At 49.6% G+C, this 21,680-nt stretch overlaps 1 protein-coding gene across 1 annotated transcript in view; it reads left to right on the forward strand.

Annotated features, from left to right (window-relative positions):
- Nucleotides 1–7,223: 7,223 nt before the first annotated feature.
- sptbn5 (spectrin, beta, non-erythrocytic 5) overlaps nt 7,224–21,680 on the forward strand; it is a 64,058-nt gene continuing 49,601 nt past the window's right edge. The window contains 19 exon segments of the mRNA XM_041275407.1: nt 7,224–7,334; nt 8,012–8,179; nt 8,507–8,623; nt 9,474–9,628; nt 10,230–10,458; nt 11,361–11,995; nt 12,089–12,227; nt 12,491–12,708; nt 13,203–13,356; nt 13,759–13,959; nt 14,396–14,602; nt 15,011–15,185; nt 16,645–16,781; nt 17,797–18,012; nt 19,050–19,202; nt 19,501–19,631; nt 19,803–20,054; nt 20,281–20,568; nt 20,784–21,024. Coding sequence (XP_041131341.1) covers nt 7,224–7,334; nt 8,012–8,179; nt 8,507–8,623; nt 9,474–9,628; nt 10,230–10,458; nt 11,361–11,995; nt 12,089–12,227; nt 12,491–12,708; nt 13,203–13,356; nt 13,759–13,959; nt 14,396–14,602; nt 15,011–15,185; nt 16,645–16,781; nt 17,797–18,012; nt 19,050–19,202; nt 19,501–19,631; nt 19,803–20,054; nt 20,281–20,568; nt 20,784–21,024 — 3,927 coding nt within the window.

Genomic DNA, 21,680 nt, shown 5'->3' on the forward strand with positions numbered 1-21,680 from the left:
TCCTTTTCTGCGCTGTTCTAGTTCATTCCCAAACTGCACGGCACGTCAGGTTTGCGTTCCTGAAGAATTCTTTGTGTGAATTTGTGTCGGTCAACCCCAGGACTCGTCACACCTCCTGTTAGTTAAGATTTTATTCTTGTCTCCCTCGATCGCTCACTCAGAAGGATAGTCTATCAATTTGTATTCTATCAATCTCTCCCACTCATAATCACACTTGTTCTTTACCCCTCTTTCTCCCTCCCTCTCTCTCTCTGTCTCTCTGTCTCTCTCTCTCTCCCCCTCCCTTTTTTTCTGTGGTTCTGTTACTCATTTCTCAAACTTGTCTAACTGAATGTGATATATATTCATTATTAGTGCTTTTATAATCGCTGACTGGAACTATTTGAGATATAAAAAAGTATATTTTTATGTAAAATATAACCACAACAAAAATTAAAAAAGAAGTAATCTTGTATTTTAAATGAATGGTTTTTTTTTTAATGTCATTGTATTTTAATCTTGTAATAAAGTGAAGCCTCCTCGCTCTCTGTATGTTTTATTGCATTCTTTTTCTCTACTCGTTTTTGAGTCTCTGTCGTTGCTCATTCAGCACTGCTATCGACTGTTTTAGAAGTTGCTCTGACTCCTTCCTCAGCTGCAGGAGTGCCAGGGCTTGCTTCCTGTAACCTTTACGCAGAGGCTGCATGCAGTGAGCGATGTCAGGTGAGAGAGGTGGGACAGGGGCAGTTGTAAATGCTTTTCAAAGGTCGTTCTGTCTCTCCTCCCCCTCCTCTGCAGTTCTGCTTGGACTCTGGAACACATCGTTAAGAGACAGTGAGACAGCAGTGAGAGGGAAAGAGCAAATCTGCTTTCTTGTATATGGGTTTTTTTTTTCTTTTTTGGTTGATGCTAATATAGTATTGAATTGGACTGTCCAGGAAGAGGGCTCGTTGAAACCCAGGTAAGACTGGATTCCAGACTCTCTGCCAGCAGGGCTACCATCAGCTTTGTTTTGTTGCTGCTTTTGAAAATGTTTGCGCGGTGAAGTTTTCAAGGGCGCTGGCGTACAGAATGTTGGGAAATTCTAAAGACTTTTTCAGTGGATTATGTCAGTGTGGGGAAAGCCAGGCAGGAGAGTGTGCAGATACTCGGGTCCTCCACACTGTTCCCTCACATGTGTCAGCAATAGTCAATAAAACATTGTTCTGCTTTATATTTAGATACTGGGCCTTTAGCACCCCCCAAAAAAAACCTTCACACACAATTTATACAGCTCAATATTGTAACTGTTTAACTGCAAAACAAAGCTGAATGAGAAAGAGAAGACATGAAAGCATGATTGCTTTACAAAAAATATTTAGAGATTATTTGCTAGAAAATTGGTGAGTGCTTGACATTTTTCAACTTCATTGATAAAACACCAAGAAACCTGTTAAGTGTTAGAGAAAGAAATGTTGCTTTCCCATCACTTCCAATCTGCGCATTACACAGTGTAACAATTATTATTATTTTTTTGTTCCTGGGTAGTAAGGGTTATTTCCTAATTGCTTATGCCTCAAAAGTATAGAAAATGGCTATTATTCCCCACAAACTTTGCTTTTGTGACCAGGACAGGACGATTATACTGTAAATTTACAGTATAATTGTAAATCTCGAAAAACTACTCACTTTTAAATCTTTTGTAGTCATTTTTGTATTACTTTAGTATAAATACATGTTAATTTGGATTCATATGTTGTTTTTTTCTGACTATGTGAATGAAAAAACACAAAAGCGCCCGTTTTCTCATTGGAAATAGTGATATTTTGAAATATCACTCTCCTGGTCACAAAAGCAAAGTTTGTGGGGAATAATAGCCATTTTCTATACTTTTGAGGCATAAGCAATTAGGAAATAACACTTACTACCCAGGAACAAAAATTGTGTTACAGAGTGTTATTAAATATCAATCCATGAGCGAGACATCACTGAATCAAACAAATATTCATCAACTCTAATGGTTTGTCAGAACAACTCCTCTCGTATCTGCTGTTTGTCTTTCCTTTGTTTCATTCATTTCATATAAAGTCAATTTCCTTTTGATTTCTCTAACAACTCTTTAGATTACACAAGCACAGAGCCCCCTGTCTCCCTGCACACACAAGCACAGAGCCCCCTGTCTCCCTGCACACACAAGCACAGAGCCCCCTGTCTCCCTGCACACACAAGCACAGAGCCCCCTGTCTCCCTGCACACACAAGCACAGAGCCCCCTGTCTCCCTGCACACACAAGCACAGAGCCCCCTGTCTCCCTGCACACACAAGCACAGAGCCCCCTGTCTCCCTGCACACACAAGCACAGAGCCCCCTGTCTCCCTGCACACACAAGCACAGAGCCCCCTGTCTCCCTGCACACACAAGCACAGAGCCCCCTGTCTCCCTGCACACACAAGCACAGAGCCCCCTGTCTCCCTGCACACACAAGCACAGAGCCCCCTGTCTCCCTGCACACACAAGCACAGAGCCCCCTGTCTCCCTGCACACACAAGCACAGAGCCCCCTGTCTCCCTGCACACACAAGCACAGAGCCCCCTGTCTCCCTGCACACACAAGCACAGAGCCCCCTGTCTCTGGAGCAGCCCCTCCCCTCTCCCTGCACACACAAGCACAGAGCCCCCTGTCTCCCTGCACACACAAGCACAGAGCCCCCTGTCTCCCTGCACACACAAGCACAGAGCCCCCTGTCTCCCTGCACACACAAGCACAGAGCCCCCTGTCTCAGGAGCAGCCCCTGCACACACAAGCACAGAGCCCCCTGTCTCCCTGCACACACAAGCACAGAGCCCCCTGTCTCCCTGCACACACAAGCACAGAGCCCCCTGTCTCCCTGCACACACAAGCACAGAGCCCCCTGTCTCCCTGCACACACAAGCACAGAGCCCCCTGTCTCCCTGCACACACAAGCACAGAGCCCCCTGTCTCCCTGCACACACAAGCACAGAGCCCCCTGTCTCCCTGCACACACAAGCACAGAGCCCCCTGTCTCAGGAGCAGCCCCTCCCCTCTCCCTGCACAGACAAGCACAGAGCCCCCTGTCTCCCTGCACACACAAGCACAGAGCCTCCTGTCTCCCTGCACACACAAGCACAGAGCCCCCTGTCTCCCTGCACACACAAGCACAGAGCCCCCTGTCTCCCTGCACACACGAGCACAGAGCCCCCTGTCTCCCTGCACACACAAGCACAGAGCCCCCTGTCTCCCTGCACACACAAGCACAGAGCCCCCTGTCTCCCTGCACACACAAGCACAGAGCCCCCTGTCTCCCTGCACACACAAGCACAGAGCCCCCTGTCTCCCTGCACACACAAGCACAGAGCCCCCTGTCTCCCTGCACACACAAGCACAGAGCCCCCCCCAGTCTCCCTGCACACACAAGCACAGAGCCCCCTGTCTCCCTGCACACACAAGCACAGAGCCCCCTGTCTCCCTGCACACACAAGCACAGAGCCCCCTGTCTCCCTGCACACACAAGCACAGAGCCCCCTGTCTCCCTGCACACACAAGCACAGAGCCCCCTGTCTCAGGAGCAGCCCCTCCCCTCTCCCTGCACACACAAGCACAGAGCCCCCTGTCTCCCTGCACACACAAGCACAGAGCCCCCTGTCTCCCTGCACACACAAGCACAGAGCCCCCTGTCTCCCTGCACACACAAGCACAGAGCCCCCTGTCTCTGCACACACAAGCACAGAGCCTCCCCTCTCCCTGCACACACAAGCACAGAGCCCCCTGTCTCCCTGCACACACAAGCACAGAGCCCCCTGTCTCCCTGCACACACAAGCACAGAGCCCCCTGTCTCCCTGCACACACAAGCACAGAGCCCCCTGTCTCCCTGCACACACAAGCACAGAGCCCCCTGTCTCCCTGCACACACAGCACAGAGCCAGAGCCTCCTGTCTCCCTGCACACACAAGCACAGAGCCCCCTGTCTCCCTGCACACACAAGCACAGAGCCCCCTGTCTCCCTGCACACACAAGCACAGAGCCCCCTGTCTCCCTGCACACACAAGCACAGAGCCCCCTGTCTCCCTGCACACACAAGCACAGAGCCCCCTGTCTCCCTGCACACACAAGCACAGAGCCCCCTGTCTCCCTGCACACACAAGCACAGAGCCCCCTGTCTCAGGAGCAGCCCCTCCCCTCTCCCTGCACACACAAGCACAGAGCCCCCTGTCTCCCTGCACACACAAGCACAGAGCCCCCTGTCTCCCTGCACACACAAGCACAGAGCCCCCTGTCTCCCTGCACACACAAGCACAGAGCCCCCTGTCTCTGGAGCAGGCTCAGAGGTAGACGCCTGTAGATAATCATCTACAGAACTGAAACTGAAAAGGAATGCATTCAATTACACATATCCAGTGAGTCACTGTAAACTGCTGTGAAAGTCCAATACGTTTATTATCAGTTTTATCACCCAAGTTTCTGATCATTGGCCTTCAGATGCTGACTGTAAACTGGTCAGATGTGCTCAGGCATGGTCAGTACTTCTTGGATTGTGACTTGCTCAGATCTCAGGAAGATAAGCAGCAGCAGGATCAGCCCTAGACAGTACCTTGATGGGAGACCACCAATGGCATCGTATGAAGTGGTGTTCGTGCCTCGGTAGAGGGGTGCTTTCTCTCCTCGGAGAGACACTGTGTTTGTTAGAGGGTCCTGTGCTGTCAGTGGGGTCTTGTTTTGGGTTAGTAGTTTTGGCACCAGTCTAGAAATCTCTTCCTGTGAACAGTGCAGCAGTTCTATTATTATTATTATTATTATTATTATTATTATTATTATTATTATTATTATTATTATTATATGAAGATGTGGCAGAACAGTTTGCACAGGTACTGTCTGAATGTTGCAGAATGGATCAGAATATCTGAGGAGTGTGTGATAAAGCTTGGTGAAGACACTAGTGTAAAATCAAGTGTGATTGACAGTACATAACCAATCCGCGCATCAGGACCCCACATTGATTAAATGGAGACCCCAGGGGAAATCACCGGATGGAAATTAGTTTTGGGTGGCTCTGCTGGGAAGCAGGGCGAGTCATGTAGCCAGGAGCTGGCTGGTTCGAATCCTGTTTGCTCCGAGTTGTCAATCTTGTCTCGGGACCCACAGGGAGGGGGGGTTTGGTAACAGCTGTTGGGCAGGTGAGAAGAGATTCTTTTGGTTTCTAAGCGGGTTGCAGGGATGAGGCAGCATTCGAACTGTTCATGCCTGTGTGTTCTGGTATGATGGGTGAAGTACAAAGACAAGCAGTCATATTTTACAATTCTCTTCAGACCAAATTCCAACCTCGTTTATATATTTATTAGTTTATTTTCTGTGCAGTAAAGGGTTCACTTGAAGTTTGCTGAAACAGCAAGGTCTGCAGGACGAGCATTTGAAATCTCAGAGGCAGTGACTGCTTCACTCTGTAAATGCACCCTGTAAATTCCTTTGGGTGATTTAAAGACTGCAGTTTAGTGATAAACCCTCAAGGGAACTGATTAACAAGTAGAATGGCTGTAGAAGCAGCTAGCACAGCGTCACTTCTGCGATGGCATCATTCTTGTCTATAAATATCTTTGGAGTGAATGGGGTGGGATGTGAGAGCTACAGAGCTGCTTGAAATAATTCTGTAAATCTTCCCTGTGGGACACTTCTGTTTCGTTCTCGTGTGTTACAGCGGTTTAAAAACATTACCTGTACCACCCGGGTTAATGGCAGGCTCTCGGTGTGCTTGCCTTACTTTCAGGTAGTCAGTTGCTTTTGCACTTCCTTGGTCATTTCACCTCTATTTGGGGTCAAAGCATGTTACTGGCTCCAAAGCACCTCAGCCAGTCGAGGGCAGTAGCTCGCTGGTTAGTGACTGGAGAGTAAACAGGGAGTGGGTGGCATCTATTTCACTCTTGATGTGGAATTCCATTGTCAGCCTCAGCCCATTTAACCCCTAATGAAGTCTTGAGGACGGAGGGATTAGCACTGCTGTCCATCTCCTTGTCCCCAAGCCGGCCTCCCATGGAAGAGTGATGGTGGGAAGAGAAGGTCACATTCCTGGGTGCTTCCTGCCCCTCCCTGTCTCTCTCTCACACAATGACACCGGAAAGTCCCAAAAGGCCAGGGAAACTGGAGAGAACTGGGATTCCTCCCACTGTCCCGGTTGTCCGTATTGCTTTCTTTACTGTGAAACTGGGGACGCACAATCACAGATACATAAAACCACACAACACCGCTCTGCTGCACAAACGCAACCCCTATAGTTGAGAAGCATTTGGAGAAATGAGTGACGGTGTTCTGGAGAGTTCTGTAAGTACCACACTGCGCTGGGATCTGTTCACTGGTTCTGTAAGTGCCGCACTGCGCTGGGATCTGTTCACTGGTTCTGTAAGTGCCGCACTGCGCTGGGATCTGTTCACTGGTTCTGTAAGTGCCGCACTGCGCTGGGATCTGTTCACTGGTTCTGTAAGTGCCGCACTGCGCTGGGATCTGTTCACTGGTTCTGTAAGTGCCGCACTGCGCTGGGATCTGTTCACTGGTTCTGTAAGTGCCGCACTGCGCTGGGATCTGTTCACTGGTTCTGTAAGTGCCGCACTGCGCTGGGATCTGTTCACTGGTTCTGTAAGTGCCGCACTGCGCTGGGATCTGTTCACTGGTTCTGTAAGTGCCGCACTGCGCTGGGATCTGTTCACTGGTTCTGTAAGTGCCGCACTGCGCTGGGATCTGTTCACTGGTTCTGTAAGTGCCGCACTGCGCTGGGATCTGTTCACTGGTTCTGTAAGTGCCGCACTGCGCTGGGATCTGTCCACTGGTTCTGTAAGTGCCGCACTGCGCTGGGATCTGTTCACTGGTTCTGTAAGTGCCGCACTGCGCTGGGATCTGTCCACTGGTTCTGTAAGTGCCGCACTGCGCTGGGATCTGTTCACTGGTTCTGTAAGTGCCGCACTGCGCTGGGATCTGTTCACTGGTTCTGTAAGTGCCGCACTGCGCTGGGATCTGTTCACTGGTTCTGTAAGTGCCGCACTGCGCTGGGATCTGTTCACTGGAATGGGTGTAGGGATCATCAGTGTGTTTCTTTTCTTAACTCCTCTCTAAAGGAGAAATGGTTAAAGTTAAACATATACATGTTTGTACCGTGTGTGTGTGTGTATGTGTCACAGTGTGTGTCTCAGTGTTGTGTTCCTATGAAAGCTCACGTTCTCCCTGATGCCTCCTCTCAGGACAGCGCCCCCTCCTGCTCAAGATGGAGGGTGATTTTGGGAAGGAGCGGTTCCAGGAGCTGCAGGAGCAGCGCATGACCGTCCAGAAAAAGACCTTCACAAACTGGATCAACAATGTCTTCTCCAAGAACAAGGTGAGCAGCAACACTGGGGGACCGCACCAGCATAGAGGACAGGCTCTGGATAGGGAGAAGAGGCAGCAGTGTTCTGGTCCAAGCCCCTTACTGTAACATCGTAAATACCGACTGTGAGAAGAGCAATTCAGAATGATTGCCAACCTCATAAACAGCACTGGAGTTGCAGTGGAATGTTTGTGCAATGGCCCACGCCCGTGCTCATTTCCTCATTTTGCATTAGCGTACTTTCGGATTATCACGTGCCACCTGTAATAAAAATATATCCCCCCTGTGGGGGTGGCAAGTGATCAGCTTTCAGAATGACAGGCAGGTAGTGTATCTCAGTTGGGTTTGAAAGAGAGATTTAAAACAAAGAAAATCTGGAGAGCTTCCCTCTCTATCACTCCATAAACTCAAGCCTCTCAATGCACTGAGCAGCACACAGCAGGACAAGACGGTAAGAAGCTACTGCATTACAAACATTGACAAACATTTTGGGTTATTGCTCAGCCAAAACCCAATAGGGAGAACTTTAAAATCTCTTCCTGCAGACAAATGATTTACATTCAGCCCCTCCCTCTCTATCTCTGTTTGATATAGTGATCAGGGATGAGTACAGCTCTCCCTCTCCCTCTCTATCTCTTCCTTTCTCTGTCTGACACAATGATCAGCCCCCTCCCCTCTCTCTTTCCCAGGTTGATATAGTGATCAGGGATATGTACACAGAGCTGAAGAGCGGTGTCTATCTGATCAGGCTGTTGGAGCTCATCTCTGGAGAGAAGCTGCCCTCTCCGAGCAAGAAGAGCATGAGAGTGCATTACCTGGAGAACAACAGCATTGCCATCCGCTTCCTCAAGACCAAGGTACTGCAATACACAGGAACACACAATGCACAATACACTGTACACTGTACATGATGCACTGAGCAGCACACAGCGTTCACACACAACTATACTGTACACAAGACCCAGTAGACACACACTGCCTGCAAAAAAGAACCAGGACCAGAGGCAGTCCAGACCCAGGTCGGGCGCTGAATGTGACCATGATCCAGGTGTTTGAACTGGCCCGGGTTCATCTTAGTTCTCTCTGTTTGTTTGTTAGTTGGTGAGCTGACAGGTTTGTGGCTCCCTGATTTAAATGTATTCCCAGTGTTCCCCCCGTGATGTTGTGGTCACGCCTCTCCCCAGATAAGAGTGGATCTGATTGGCCCGGAGAACGTTGTTGATGGCGACCGCACCCTGATCCTGGGACTCATCTGGATCATCATTTTGCGCTTCCAGATCTCATCCATCACGCTGGACGAGGTACTGCGGGGGGTATAAATCCCATGGCAGAAGTGTAGGGAAGACACAGAAAGGAGTCAAGGGTAGAAATTGGACTCCCATTGCAGAGCAGGTTGAGCCATTTCAGGTTTTACTGTGAGCTTCATTTTACTGTACCATTGCTGCACATACATTTCCATTAGTTAAACTTGTAGGAATACCCAGCATGGACCAAACTGCTATGACTGACAGTGGGACTCTTGTTACCATTCCTGGGAAAGGTAAGAATGATAATAAGAAAACAGTAGACAAAGAAGTGGGAAAAAGAAAGATGGAAATATAACGGAGAAGGAGAAAAAGACAGATAAAGGTGGCTTGAAGAAAAGGAGGAAGAACAAAGCGAGTGGCTTGCGTGTTTGTGTGGTGATCCTGTGTTGATTGTGTGTTTGTGTGGTGGTCCTGTGTTGATTGCGTGTTTGTGTGGTGGTCCTGTGTTGATTGCTTGTTTGTGTGGTGATCCTGTGTTGATTGCGTGTTTGTGTGGTGGTCCTGTGTTGATTGCGTGTTTGTGTGGTGGTCCTGTGTTGATTGCGTGTTTGTGTGGTGGTCCTGTGTTGATTGCGTGTTTGTGTGGTGATCTTGTGTTGATAGTGTGTTTGTGTGGTGATCCTGTGTTGATTACGTGTTCGTGTGGTGATCTTGTGTTGATTACGTGTTTGTGTGGTGATCTTGTGTTGATCCCATGTTTGTGTGGTGGTCCTGTGTTGATTGCATGTTTGTGTGGTGGTCCTATGTTGATTGTGTGTTTGTGTGGTGGTCCTGTGTTGATTGCGTGTTTGTGTGGTGATCCTCTGTTGATTGCGTGGTGATACTGTGTGTGTCCCTGCAGGAGGAGTTTGGTACCAGTACCGCCCGCCGCTCTGCGAAGGAGGCCCTGCTGATCTGGTGCCAGCGCAGGACAGCCGGCTACAACAACGTCTGCGTGCAGGACTTCTCAGGCAGTTGGAGTGACGGCCTTGCCTTCAACGCCCTGATACACGCCCATCGGTGAGGACCCCAGGCCAGCTGCCAATTTCAGCACATTCTGTAAAATCACATGAATAGGTTCAAATGTATGGGGGGAGACTGTACTGTATACAATATACTGTGTGATGAGACTGCACTGCACACACTATACTGTGTGATGAGACTGCACTGCACACACTATACTGTGTGATGAGACTGCCCTATATACAATACACTGTGTGATGAGACTGCACTGCATACAATATACTGTGTGATGAGACTGCACTGCATACAATATACTGTGTGATGAGACTGCACTATATACAATATACTGTGTGATGAGACTGCACTATATACAATATACTGTGTGATGAGACTGCACTGCATACAATATACTGTGTGATGAGACTGCACTGCATACAATATATTGTGTGATGAGACTGCACTGCATACAATATACTGTGTGATGAGACTGCACTGCAAACAATATACTGTGTGATGAGACTGCACTGCATACAATATACTGTAGTGGGGAGGGGGAGGGGGATAGATTATTCTAAAACAAGCTCTTTTATTGAAAGAGTGAGGGGGACACGTCTCGCTGCACCCCTCAGTTCCACCACTGTGTCTGCTTGCTCCGCAGGCCTGACCTGCTTGACTACGGTTCCCTGCAGCCGCACCAGCCCCTGGTGAACCTGCGCACCGCGTTCAGGGTGGCAGAGAGCGCGCTGGGTATCTCGTGCCTGCTGGACCCCGAGGACGTGGCCGTGCCCCACCCCGACGAGAAGTCCATCATGACCTATGTGTCTCTCTACTACCACTACTTCTCCAAGCTGAAGCAGGGCCAGACTGTGCAGAAGAGGCTCTTCAAGGTCAGGGAGCTGAAAGAGCACGGCTAACCGGGGCTACCCGAGGCTAACTGGGGCTAACTGGGGCTAATCGAGGTTAACCGGGGCTAACCAGGGCTAACCGGGGCTAACCAAGGCTAACTGGGGCTAACAGGGGCTAACCGAGGCTAACCGGGGCTAACTGGGGCTAACTGGGGCTAACTGAGGCTAACCGGGGCTAACCGGGGCTAACTGGGGGTAACCGAGGCTAACCGGGGCTAACTGGGGCTAACCAAGGCTAACCGGGGCTAACTGGGGCTAACCGAGGCTAACCAAGGCTAACCAGGGGTAACTGGGGCTAACCGGGGCTAACTGGGGCTAACTGGGGCTAACTGGGACTTATCAGGGCTAATCACAGCTTTAAAAGGGGCTTTAAAATCAAATTTCATGTCTGTGTGCTCAGGTAACTTTATCACTGCCACCTTTTAAAAAAACTGCCACAGTTTTAAAATGCATTCGCATACAAATCATTTTTATTTTTATTAGTTTATTTTTTGTATCTCTGCATATTTGTTCTATACATCACTTTTACTGTGCTTTTGCCACGGTGCACTTTTATATGGCCCTCTGCTGTTCTGGAGGCTTTGCTGCGCTTGCTTAATCCCACAGCCTTGGTTTAACCCCTGTACCCCTCTGTAGAGCCCCCAGCTCCCAGCTTTCCCTCCTTGTACCCCTCTGTAGAGCCCCTAGCTCCCAGCTCTCCCTCCCTGTACCCCTCTTTACTGTAACAGCTTTTCTACATTTCTAAAAGGACTCTCTGGTAATCAGTGCTGCTCTTTAGCCAAAAAGATTGGACATTTTAGACCTACCCAGTTTTAACTGATGTGTGGAGAGAGCTCTCTGCTGCACCAGTTCACAACCCCTTGCTTCCCCAACTGCCGCTCCAGATCGTAGGGCTGCTGAAGGAGCACGAGGACCTGAGGCAGCAGTATGAGAAGATGGTGTCAGACCTGCTGGCCTGGATCAAGGCCAAGGTGGTGGAGCTCGATGGCCGGCACTTCCCCAACTCCCTGCAAGGCGTGAGGCAGCTGGTGAGCCTTTTCAAGGACTACCGCATGCGTGAGAAGCCACCCAAGTACCAGGAGCGCGGGGCCCTGGAAGCCCTCTTCTTCAACCTTCGCATGAGGCTGAGGGCCAACAACCAGCGTGTCTACCTGCCCCCCGAGGGCTGGGGACTGGGGGACGTGGAGAGGCAGTGGGGGGTGCTGGAGCAGGCGGAACACGGCCGGGAGAGGGCCCTGCAGGAGGAGATGCTGAGGCTGGAGCGGCTGGAGCAGCTGGCGCAGAAATTCGGGCGCAAGGCGGCCCTACGTGAGGGCTACCTGGCGGACACTGGCAAGCTCCTAGCCAAGCAGGACTACCGAGCCCTGGGGAGCCCAGAAGCAGCACAGGCTGCCATCTGCAGGCTGGAGGCCCTCACTGCAGACCTGCACTCCCGGGGGCAGCGATTCCAAGCGCTCCGTGACATGGCATCCATGATCGAGAGGGAGGACTACCACAGCAAGGGGCAGATCACACAGAGGTGAGGGGGAGAGAGAGAGGAGGAGGAGCATAAAGGTGTGTGTGGGAGGCTCTGTGTGTGTATCTAAGTTTCTTTCCTGTGTTGTTGTTGCAGAGAGGAGGCGATCGCTCGGCGATGGAGAGAGTTGCTGCACCATCTGCAGAGGCACCGGGAGACCCTACAGGATGCTGTGCAGACTCTGGGGCTGCTGAAGGTCGTTGAGGGTGTGTCACAGGACCTGCAAGAGCTGCAGGTGAGTTCCACTGGCTTTGTATGTCTCTGGCTCTCCTCGTTCTCCTCCCTTCTCTTTTCTCCCCTTTCTCTCTTCCCTCGCCTCTATCCCACTTTCTCACCACTCTTCCATATATCACTCCCTCTCCTCTCCTCTCCTGTCTCACCTCTTTCTCATTTCTCTCTCCCTTTCTTTCCACCCCCTTCTCCCACTGCTCCCTCTCTCACACCCCTCTCTGCTTTTCCCTTGAATCTCCCTCGCCTCTCTCTGTGTCTGTCTCCCAGGCCCTGGCCTCCTCTCCAGACTATGGGAAGCAGCTCCCGGAGACTGAAGCCCTGCTGCAGAGGCAGGAGCTGTTGGACTCTCAGATCTCCTCTCAGGGGGAGACTCTACGGAGCCTGACCCGGAAAGTGGGCGGGCTCAAGGCTGAGCATCAGGTACAGACCCGGGTGCAAGCCCTTAACACCCAATACCAGAACCTGGAGGCTCAAAGCAGGATCAGGTGAGCAAGGGCATAAGGATGAGGGGTTGGGGGAGAAGGGCTGGGTGATAGGGCTTAGGTGCTGGGGAGAAGGGTTTGGTGATAGAGGTTAGGGGCTGGGGGAGAAGGGCTGGGTGATAGTGATTAGGTGATAGGGGCTGGAGATTGGTCATTATACGAACATCAATTATTTATCATCACATTCAGTATAGAGAGAACAACTGTGTTCACATGCTCACATGCACAGGGAATGGATTCTTTTGTAATTGATGGTTTTGAATCAAATGTGCAGCAGAATTTACGAGCCAGACTCAATGGGGTTGGGAGGAATCTAAGCTTCTGAACCCACTTGATTCCCATTAAAACCCCAAATCCGATTCTGGCTCCAAACTGGTCTCTATGCAGAATATAGAGCAAAGAACTCGGGCACAGACTTCTCGAACAGGGAGCTTGAAACCTGTGAGCCTGTGCAGCTGAGCGAGGTTCCTGCTGACCTGGTCACTGTCTTCTCTCAGGAGGCAGGCCCTGCTGGAGCAACTCCAGGTGTTTGAGTTCTTCAGGGACTGTGAGGAGGTCGAGTCCTGGATCTACGAAAAGTGGCAGCTGGTTCGAACCTCCAACCTGGGGAGAGACCTCAACCAGATCCTGCTGACAACCCAGAAACACAAGGTGCCCTATCCACAAGACCTGTTCCCCCCGAGGAGGGACAGGGGGAAATGGAATGGGAGTGGAGGGGGGGCGATGCAGACAACTTGATCATTATATCATTATACTGTAATCCACACTGCCTTAATAATGCAAGAGAAACATGCATTGAAACTGTACGATCGCCTGCCAGTCCAATCAGTCATGTTTAAGTTATCCAGAAGCACAGCACAGGGTGTGACAGGAGAGACATTGAGAGAGACAGACACAGACAGACACATTGACAGAGACAGACACAGACAGACACAGACACATTGACAAAGACAGACATAGACACATTGACAGACACATTGTCAGAGACAGACACAGACACATTGACAGAGACAGACACAGACACATTGACAGAGACATCGCTGTGTGTTGCAGGCTCTGGAAGCCGAGGTGCTTTCCCATAAGCCCCTGTGCAGTGGGGTGGTCAAGAAAGGTCACGACCTCTGCAGGAAGGGCCATCCGAATGAGCGGGCGATCAGGAAGTGGGCGGAGACTCTGCAGAGACAGTGGCAGCAGCTGACAGACGAGGTGGCCAATCGCAAGACACGACTGCAGGCGGCAGAGCTCATCAAACAGGTAGGCAGGAAGTGATGTCAACGTGCCTTTGTTTTCTGATCAGTGCACGGTTTTAAGACATTTAACACCTGATAGAAATATAGACACAGCCAATAGAAGCCACTGTGCCTTTGGAGCCTGGCTTCTGAACCAATAGAAACCACTGTGCCTTTGGGGCCTGGCTTCTGAACCAATAGAAACCACTGTGCCTTTGGGGCCTGGCTTCTGAACCAATAGAAACCCCTATGCCTTTGGGGCCTGGCTTCTGAACCAATAGAAACCACTGTGCCTTTGGGGCCTGGCTTCTGAACCAATAGAAACCACTGTGCCTTTGGGGCCTGGCTTCTGAACCAATAGAAACCCCTATGCCTTTGGGGCCTGGCTGCTGAACCAATAGAAGCCACTGTGCCTTCTGGGACTCCTGTATCTAACGTCCTGTCCTGTGTTTCATTTCCAGTATTTTGTCGATGTGAACGAGGCGGACTCCTGGCTTCGGGAGAGGAAGCCCCTGCTCACCAGTGAGGATTGTGGGAAGGACGAGTCAAGTGCAGAGGCCCTGCTGCAGCGACACCTCCGGCTGGAGAAGGAGATAGCAGCTTACTCGTCGGAGGTGAAGCGGCTGGGGGAGCAGGCCAAGAGCGCCGCCCTGCAGGCCCCTCTCACTGTGAGTACCTGCCACTTCGGGGCTGGCTGGGATTTTGGACACTCTGAGGTTTAAGGATCCTAGAGAAGTGTTTTTATACAATCTAGAAACTGTTATTAATGATATTACCAGTTGTAGATTCTGATTACAAATAATAACGCTGAACGGCAATGCAGGTTTGAATTCTTTTTTTTCCCCGATCATCTGTTATTAGAATTTAATCTATAGCTGTTAATAGCATCAATAGCATACGTGTTTATAGATTATATATAACCAGTTATAACAGATACCAAAGTGTTACTATAAAATAATTTATGGTAATAATAATGTATTATTATTATTATTATTATTATTATTATTATTATTATTATTAATACGATCCCTTAGCAGTAGTAGTATTCATTATGATAGCATTGTGATGATTGTCAGGAGGAGCCCCAGGAGAAGCTGAGGGTGCCGGACAGCGCTTCCTCAGAGGACGAGGGGGATGGGAAGGAGAGAGGACGGCCGCTGAGCCGGAGAGCAGCCGGAGGGAGGAACCTTGAACCAGGGGCTGGGGGGAACGCACAGCCTGCACAAGCCAAGATGAGATTGACCTTCAGAGGTAAATCGTTGTGTCTGAAATACAGGTGTTAATCCAGGGTATGATCCTGTCACAGCCCCCATCAGCGCTGGCACTATTAGCTTGAGAGTAGGGACGACCAGCTGTGAAATATTTACTATGAAACTGGCTTCACTGCTATATTTGGAGAAATTCATAGTTTTTTGCCACATTTTTATTTTCTATGGCTCTACATAGGACTCGATACCAATAAAAAAAATAATAATTTCTGCAAATATACCCTCAGTAGTTCCATTAAATGTGAAACAGCTTCCACAATAAATGTTTCATTTTTGGCTAAATTCACATCTTCTAGAGCGTTGTCCTTTGTGTTTACAGCAGTGGCAGTATAGATGTATGTTAGCGACATGCTGGTCTCAAGGGTTTGAACACTCGTCCCTGCCCAATTCTGACTAATACCCAGCGTAGGGTTACGGGTACAGTTCCCAAAAGAGTTGGAACCACACCCTCGTCCCTCCCCTAGGTCCTCTTATGGGAACTAGGCTCGTCGTAGGGTTGCATCCCCTTCAGAGTATCATTGCTCATGAAATCACTCTGCAGTAGCTCTCAATGCTTGTGTGTTTCCAGTGTCATTGTTCATGAAATCGCTCTGCAGTAGCTCTCAATGCTTGTGTGTTTCCAGTGTCATTGTTCATGAAATCACTCTGCAGTAGCTCTCAATGCTTGTGTGTTTCCAGTGTCATTGTTCATGAAATCACTCTGCAGTAGCTCTCAATGCTTGTGTGTTTCCAGTGTCATTGTTCATGAAATCGCTCTGCAGTAGCTCTCAATGCTTGTGTGTTTCCAGTGTCATTGTTCATGAAATCGCTCTGCAGTAGCTCTCAATGCTTGTGTGTTTCCAGTGTCATTGTTCATGAAATGCTCTGCAGTAGCTCTCAATGCTTGTGTGTTTCCAGTGTCATTGTTCGCTCTGCAGTAGCTCTCAATGCTTGTGTGTTTCCAGTGTCATTGTTCATGAAATCGCTCTGCAGTAGCTCTCAATGCTTGTGTGTTTCCAGTGTCATTGTTCATGAAATCACTCTGCAGTAGCTCTCAATGCTTGTGTGTTTCCAGTGTCATTGTTCGCTCTGCAGTAGCTCTCAATGCTTGTGTGTTTCCAGTGTCATTGTTCATGATGGGACTCTGCAGTAGCTCTCAATGCTTGTGTGTTTCCAGTGTCATTGTTCATGAAGGGACTCTGCAGTAGCTCTCAATGCTTGTGTGTTTCCAGTGTCATTGTTCATGAAATCGCTCTGCAGTAGCTCTCAATGCTTGTGTGTTTCCAGTGTCATTGTTCATGAAATCGCTCTGCAGTAGCTCTCAATGCTTGTGTGTTTCCAGTGTCATTGTTCATGAAATCGCTCTGCAGTAGCTCTCAATGCTTGTGTGTTTCCAGTGTCATTGTTTATGAAATCGCTCTGCAGTAGCTCTCAATGCTTGTGTATTTCTGCTTCCCTCCCAGATGGGAAGCTGGAGTTCCCCCGTGGTCAGGTGATGGAGGTGCTGAGTAAGAGGGACGGTGACAAGTGGAGGCTGAAGAACAGTAAGGGAGAGGTGGCACTGGTTCCAGTCTCCCACCTCACTGAGCTGGAAGCCAAGGTAAGAGCAGGCAGTTGGATTCAGAATCAGGATTCAGTCATTTGAAAAAGATCATAAGTTATCTCTTCTTGTCTTATCATCTCATGCTTGTCTCTATGTTGGATCATGCTTGTCTCTGTGTTGGATCATGCTTGTCTCTGTGTTGGATCATGCTTGTCTGTATGTTGGATCATGCTTGTCTCTGTGTTGGATGATGCTTGTCTTTGTGTTGGATCATGCTTGTCTCTGTGTTGGATCATGCTTGTCTCTGTGTTGGATCATGCTTGTCTCTGTGTTGGATCATGCTTGTCTGTATGTTGGATCATGCTTGTCTGTATGTTGGATCATGCTTGTCTCTGTGTTGGATCATGCTTGTCTCTGTGTTGGATCATGCTTGTCTGTATGTTGGATCATGCTTGTCTCTGTGTTGGATCATGCTTGTCTCTGTGTTGGATCATGCTTGTCTCTGTGTTGGATCATGCTTGTCTCTGTGTTGGATCATGCTTGTCTCTGTGTTGGATCATGCTTGTCTCTGTGTTGGATCATGCTTGTCTGTATGTTGGATCATGCTTGTCTCTGTGTTGGATCATGCTTGTCTCTGTGTTGGATCATGCTTGTCTCTGTGTTGGATCATGCTTGTCTCTGTGTTGGATCATGCTTGTCTCTGTGTTGGATCATGCTTGTCTCTGTGTTGGATCATGCTTGTCTCTGTGTTGGATCATGCTTGTCTCTGTGTTGGATCATGCTTGTCTCTGTGTTAGATGATGCTTGTCTCTGTGTTGGATCATGCTTGTCTCTGTGTTGGATCATGCTTGTCTCTGTGTTGGATCATGCTTGTCTCTGTGTTGGATCATGCTTGTCTCTGTGTTGGATCATGCTTGTCTCTGTGTTGGATCATGCTTGTCTCTGTGTTAGATGATGCTTGTCTCTGTGTTGGATCATGCTTGTCTCTGTGTTGGATCATGCTTGTCTCTTTGTGTTGGATCATGCTTGTCTTATCATATCACTGTGTAAGCTGTTTGATTGCTCTCCTCAGGTGGTGGTACACTCCCCGGTGTTGAAGAATGGGGTTCAGCGGAGCCCCCCGACCAAGGTGAGCCGACCCAGGCGCAGTCGCTCGATGCGTCGCGGCACCACAGAGATCCAGTTCAGCTCAGCGACCGGACCCGACCCACACCTTGACCCAGACACTATCCACAGCACCCAGAGTGCGCTGGACTCCGAATTCAATACCCTGCTCAGACTGGCCCAGGTAACGACACAGCGGCCATGGGCTATAGAGACACAGTGAACATGCTCGCAGGCCACCTTGGTACTAAGCAACATGGTTAAGACCTTCACTGGTAAGGACACATTTTGTTGGTCCCTTGCCTGGTCTTCATGGAGAGGTTTCCCTGTATGGATCTGATAGATCTGTAGACACGGCTGCCTGCATGTCTGGGTTATTGTTTATTGGATGGAGAGGTTTCCTTGTATGGATCTGATAGATCTGTAGACACGGCTGCCTGCATGTCTGGGCTATTGTTTATTGGATGGAGAGGTTTCCTTGTATGGATCTGATAGATCTGTAGACACGGCTGCCTGCATGTCTGGGCTATTGTTTATTGGATGGAGAGGTTTCCTTGTATGGATCTGATAGATCTGTAGACACGGCTGCCTGCATGTCTGGGCTATTGTTTATTGGATGGAGAGGTTTCCCTGTATGGATCTGATAGATCTGTAGACACGGCTGCCTGCATGTCTGGGTTATTGTTTATTGGATGGAGAGGTTTCCTTGTATGGATCTGATAGATCTGTAGACACGGCTGCCTGCATGTCTGGGTTATTGTTTATTGGATGGAGAGGTTTCCTTGTATGGATCTGATAGATCTGTAGACACGGCTGCCTGCATGTCTGGGTTATTGTTTATTGGATGGAGAGGTTTCCTTGTATGGATCTGATAGATCTGTAGATACGGCTGCCTGCATGTCTGGGCTATTGTTTATTGGATGGAGAGGTTTCCTTGTATGGATCTGATAGATCTGTAGACACGGCTGCCTGCATGTCTGGGTTATTGTTTATTGGATGGAGAGGTTTCCCTGTATGGATCTGATAGATCTGTAGACACGGCTGCCTGCATGTCTGGGTTATTGTTTATTGGATGGAGAGGTTTCCCTGTATGGATCTGATAGATCTGTAGACATGGCTGCCTGCATGTCTGGGTTATTGTTTATTGCCTGTTCCGTGCAGCAGAGAAAGGCCGCTCTGCATTGTCACCCTGCATCCTCCCTCTCTCTTTCCCCGGTGCAGACTCGGAGGACAGCCCTGGAGGAGACGATCCGGCTCTTCCGATTCTATAGCACGTGTCGGGAGTGCGAGTCCTGGATGGGGGACAAGGAGAACGTGCTCAACACCTTCCAGCCCAAATCCGAGAACGTAGAGGTCATGCAGATCAAATACCAGGTAAGAAGGAAGGAAGGACACCCCTCTGCGGGCTCTTACACCAATTCCAATCTCTCACTGGGGGTGAAGTCCCAGTGGAGGGGGTGCAGTGGAAGAAGTCATATGTTTGTACAGATTTCACATGCAATGTATCCATTTCAATGGAGACCCACTTATCCAGCTTGGTATTAACAATATTGAGCATGCTCTGAGACAATAGCCCTCGTGTGATCCTGCAGACCCCGACTCTCTCCTGGTAACCTGCACACCCACTGCTCTGCATGGTGAGGAAACGCAGTTAACCCTTTGTGTCTTCCAGAACTTCCTGACGGAGCTGGCGGGTGGGAGGGGCCGGCTGGATGACATCACCAGGCTGGGGGAGGAGCTAGTGAAGAGTGGCCACAGCAAGAAGGACGAGATCCGGGCGAGAGAGGAGCAGGTCACCAACAGGTCAGGACACACTCACACACTGAGACTAACCCTGAAACAGACATTGAGAGGCACACACACATTCTTTTTATGTTGCATTGTGTTGTTTTTATATTACGTTGCCGTGTTGTTTTAACTTTGTTTTTGCCGTGCTGTGTCATGTTGTTAACCCCACGTATGCTGGCTCGGCAGGTGGGAGCGGCTGCAGCACCTCAAGGATGAGAAGGGGCGGGAGCTGCTGGGCACGGCTGATGTCAAGTCCTTCCTGCAGAGCTGCCAGGATGCCCGGACCCTGCTGCAGGACAAGCTGGTCCAGCTGGAGGGCACCGAGCTGGGCAGCACCTCACCTGCTCTGGAGGCTGAACGCCGTAGGCAGGGCCATGCCGAGAGAGAGATAATGGCGTTGGAGAGGAGGATCGAGTACCTGAAGGGCATAGCCAAGATGTGGGTGCACCGCCACTGCCCTCACTGCTGACACTCCCTGCTTCTCTACTGAAAACCCTCGTCTGTCAAATCCAGTCATCTTTACTGGCATGACATGCACCATATGCAAGCACTGCCAGAGTTAATGCAGCCAACCGACAGAAATATTTCAGATTTATATATGCATAAAAAATAGCAGTGCTAGATAGTAGATTTGATACCCTCTCCGTTTCCTCTCTTCCCTCAGGAAGCAGGACTTGAGCCCCGCGGAGAGTGCTGCAATTCTGGCAGAGGTGCGCGATCTGGAGCGCCTGCTGGAGCGAGTGAAGGTGCAGGCAGAGGGGCGGAGGAGAGGAGTGGAGGAGGCACTGTACAGGGCTCACTTCCTCCAGGAGACTCAGGACTTGCAGCTCTGGGCGGAGGGCGCTCGCGACAGGCTGGTGGGACAGGAGAGCGGCTCTGACCTGGCCTCTGCAGAGAGGCTCGTGCAAGAGAACCAGGACCTCCGGAAAGAGATGGATGCACAGCGGGAGAGGTGAGGGAGGAGGAGGGGGGAGAAGAGAGGAGAGATGGAGGAGAGCAGACCTTAGGTCCACTGCCAGTCTGCTGCAAGACGACTATGACCTCTGCAGAAAACCACAACAAATGTTTTGACTCCAAGTCTGGGAGGTAGTTTTCCAGTGGTACACAGTGGAGCCTAAATCCTATGTCTGTCTCTGTGTGTGTCTCTGCCCACGGCTGTGTGATCAGGTTGCAGTCAGCAGAGGCTCTGGGGGACTCCCTGTCCAGCTGCTCTCCTGGCAAGGCATCTGAGGTGAGACAGACTCTGGGCAAGCTGAACCGCCAGTGGGCAGAGCTGGAACACCTGTGGACCAATCGGGACAGGCGTCTGCAGGAGGGGGTGGAGCTGCAGCACTTCAACCGCGAGGCTGACCGAATTGAAGCGGCACTGTCGAGTCACGAGGCCAGGCTTCGAGTGCAGGACCTGGGGGTGAGAGAGCAGGACCCAGAGCTATAAAACAACACATTTAGATTCTGGTATAGTAAGCAAACTTGTTAAATTTGCAGACGACACAAAAGTAGGAGGAGTGGCAAACACTGTTGCAGCAGCAAAGGTCATTCAAAATGATCTAGACAAGATTCAGAACTGGACAGACACATGGCAAATGACATTTAATAGAGAAAAGTGTAAGGTACTGCACGCAGGAAATAAAAATGTACATTATAAATATCATATGGGAGATACTGAAATTGGAGAAGGAATCTATGAAAAAGACCTAGGAGTTTTTGTTGACTCAGAAATGTCTTCATCTAGACAATGTGGGGAAGCTATAAAAAAGGCTAACAAGATGCTCGGATACATTGTGAAAAGTGTTGAATTTAAATCAAGGGAAGTAATGTTAAAACTGTACAATGCACTAGTAAGACCTCATCTTGAATATTGTGTGCAGTTCTGGTCACCTCGCTATAAAAAAGATATTGCTGCTCTCGAAAGAGTGCAAAGAAGAGCGACCAGAATTATTCCGGGTTTAAAAGGCATGTCATATGCAGACAGGCTAAAAGAATTGAATCTGTTCAGTCTTGAACAAAGAAGACTACGTGGCGACCTAATTCAAGCATTCAAAATTCTAAAAGGTATTGACAGTG

Source organism: Polyodon spathula, chromosome 17 (assembly GCF_017654505.1).
Source record: "Polyodon spathula isolate WHYD16114869_AA chromosome 17, ASM1765450v1, whole genome shotgun sequence".
NCBI classification, from domain to species: domain Eukaryota; kingdom Metazoa; phylum Chordata; class Actinopteri; order Acipenseriformes; family Polyodontidae; genus Polyodon; species Polyodon spathula.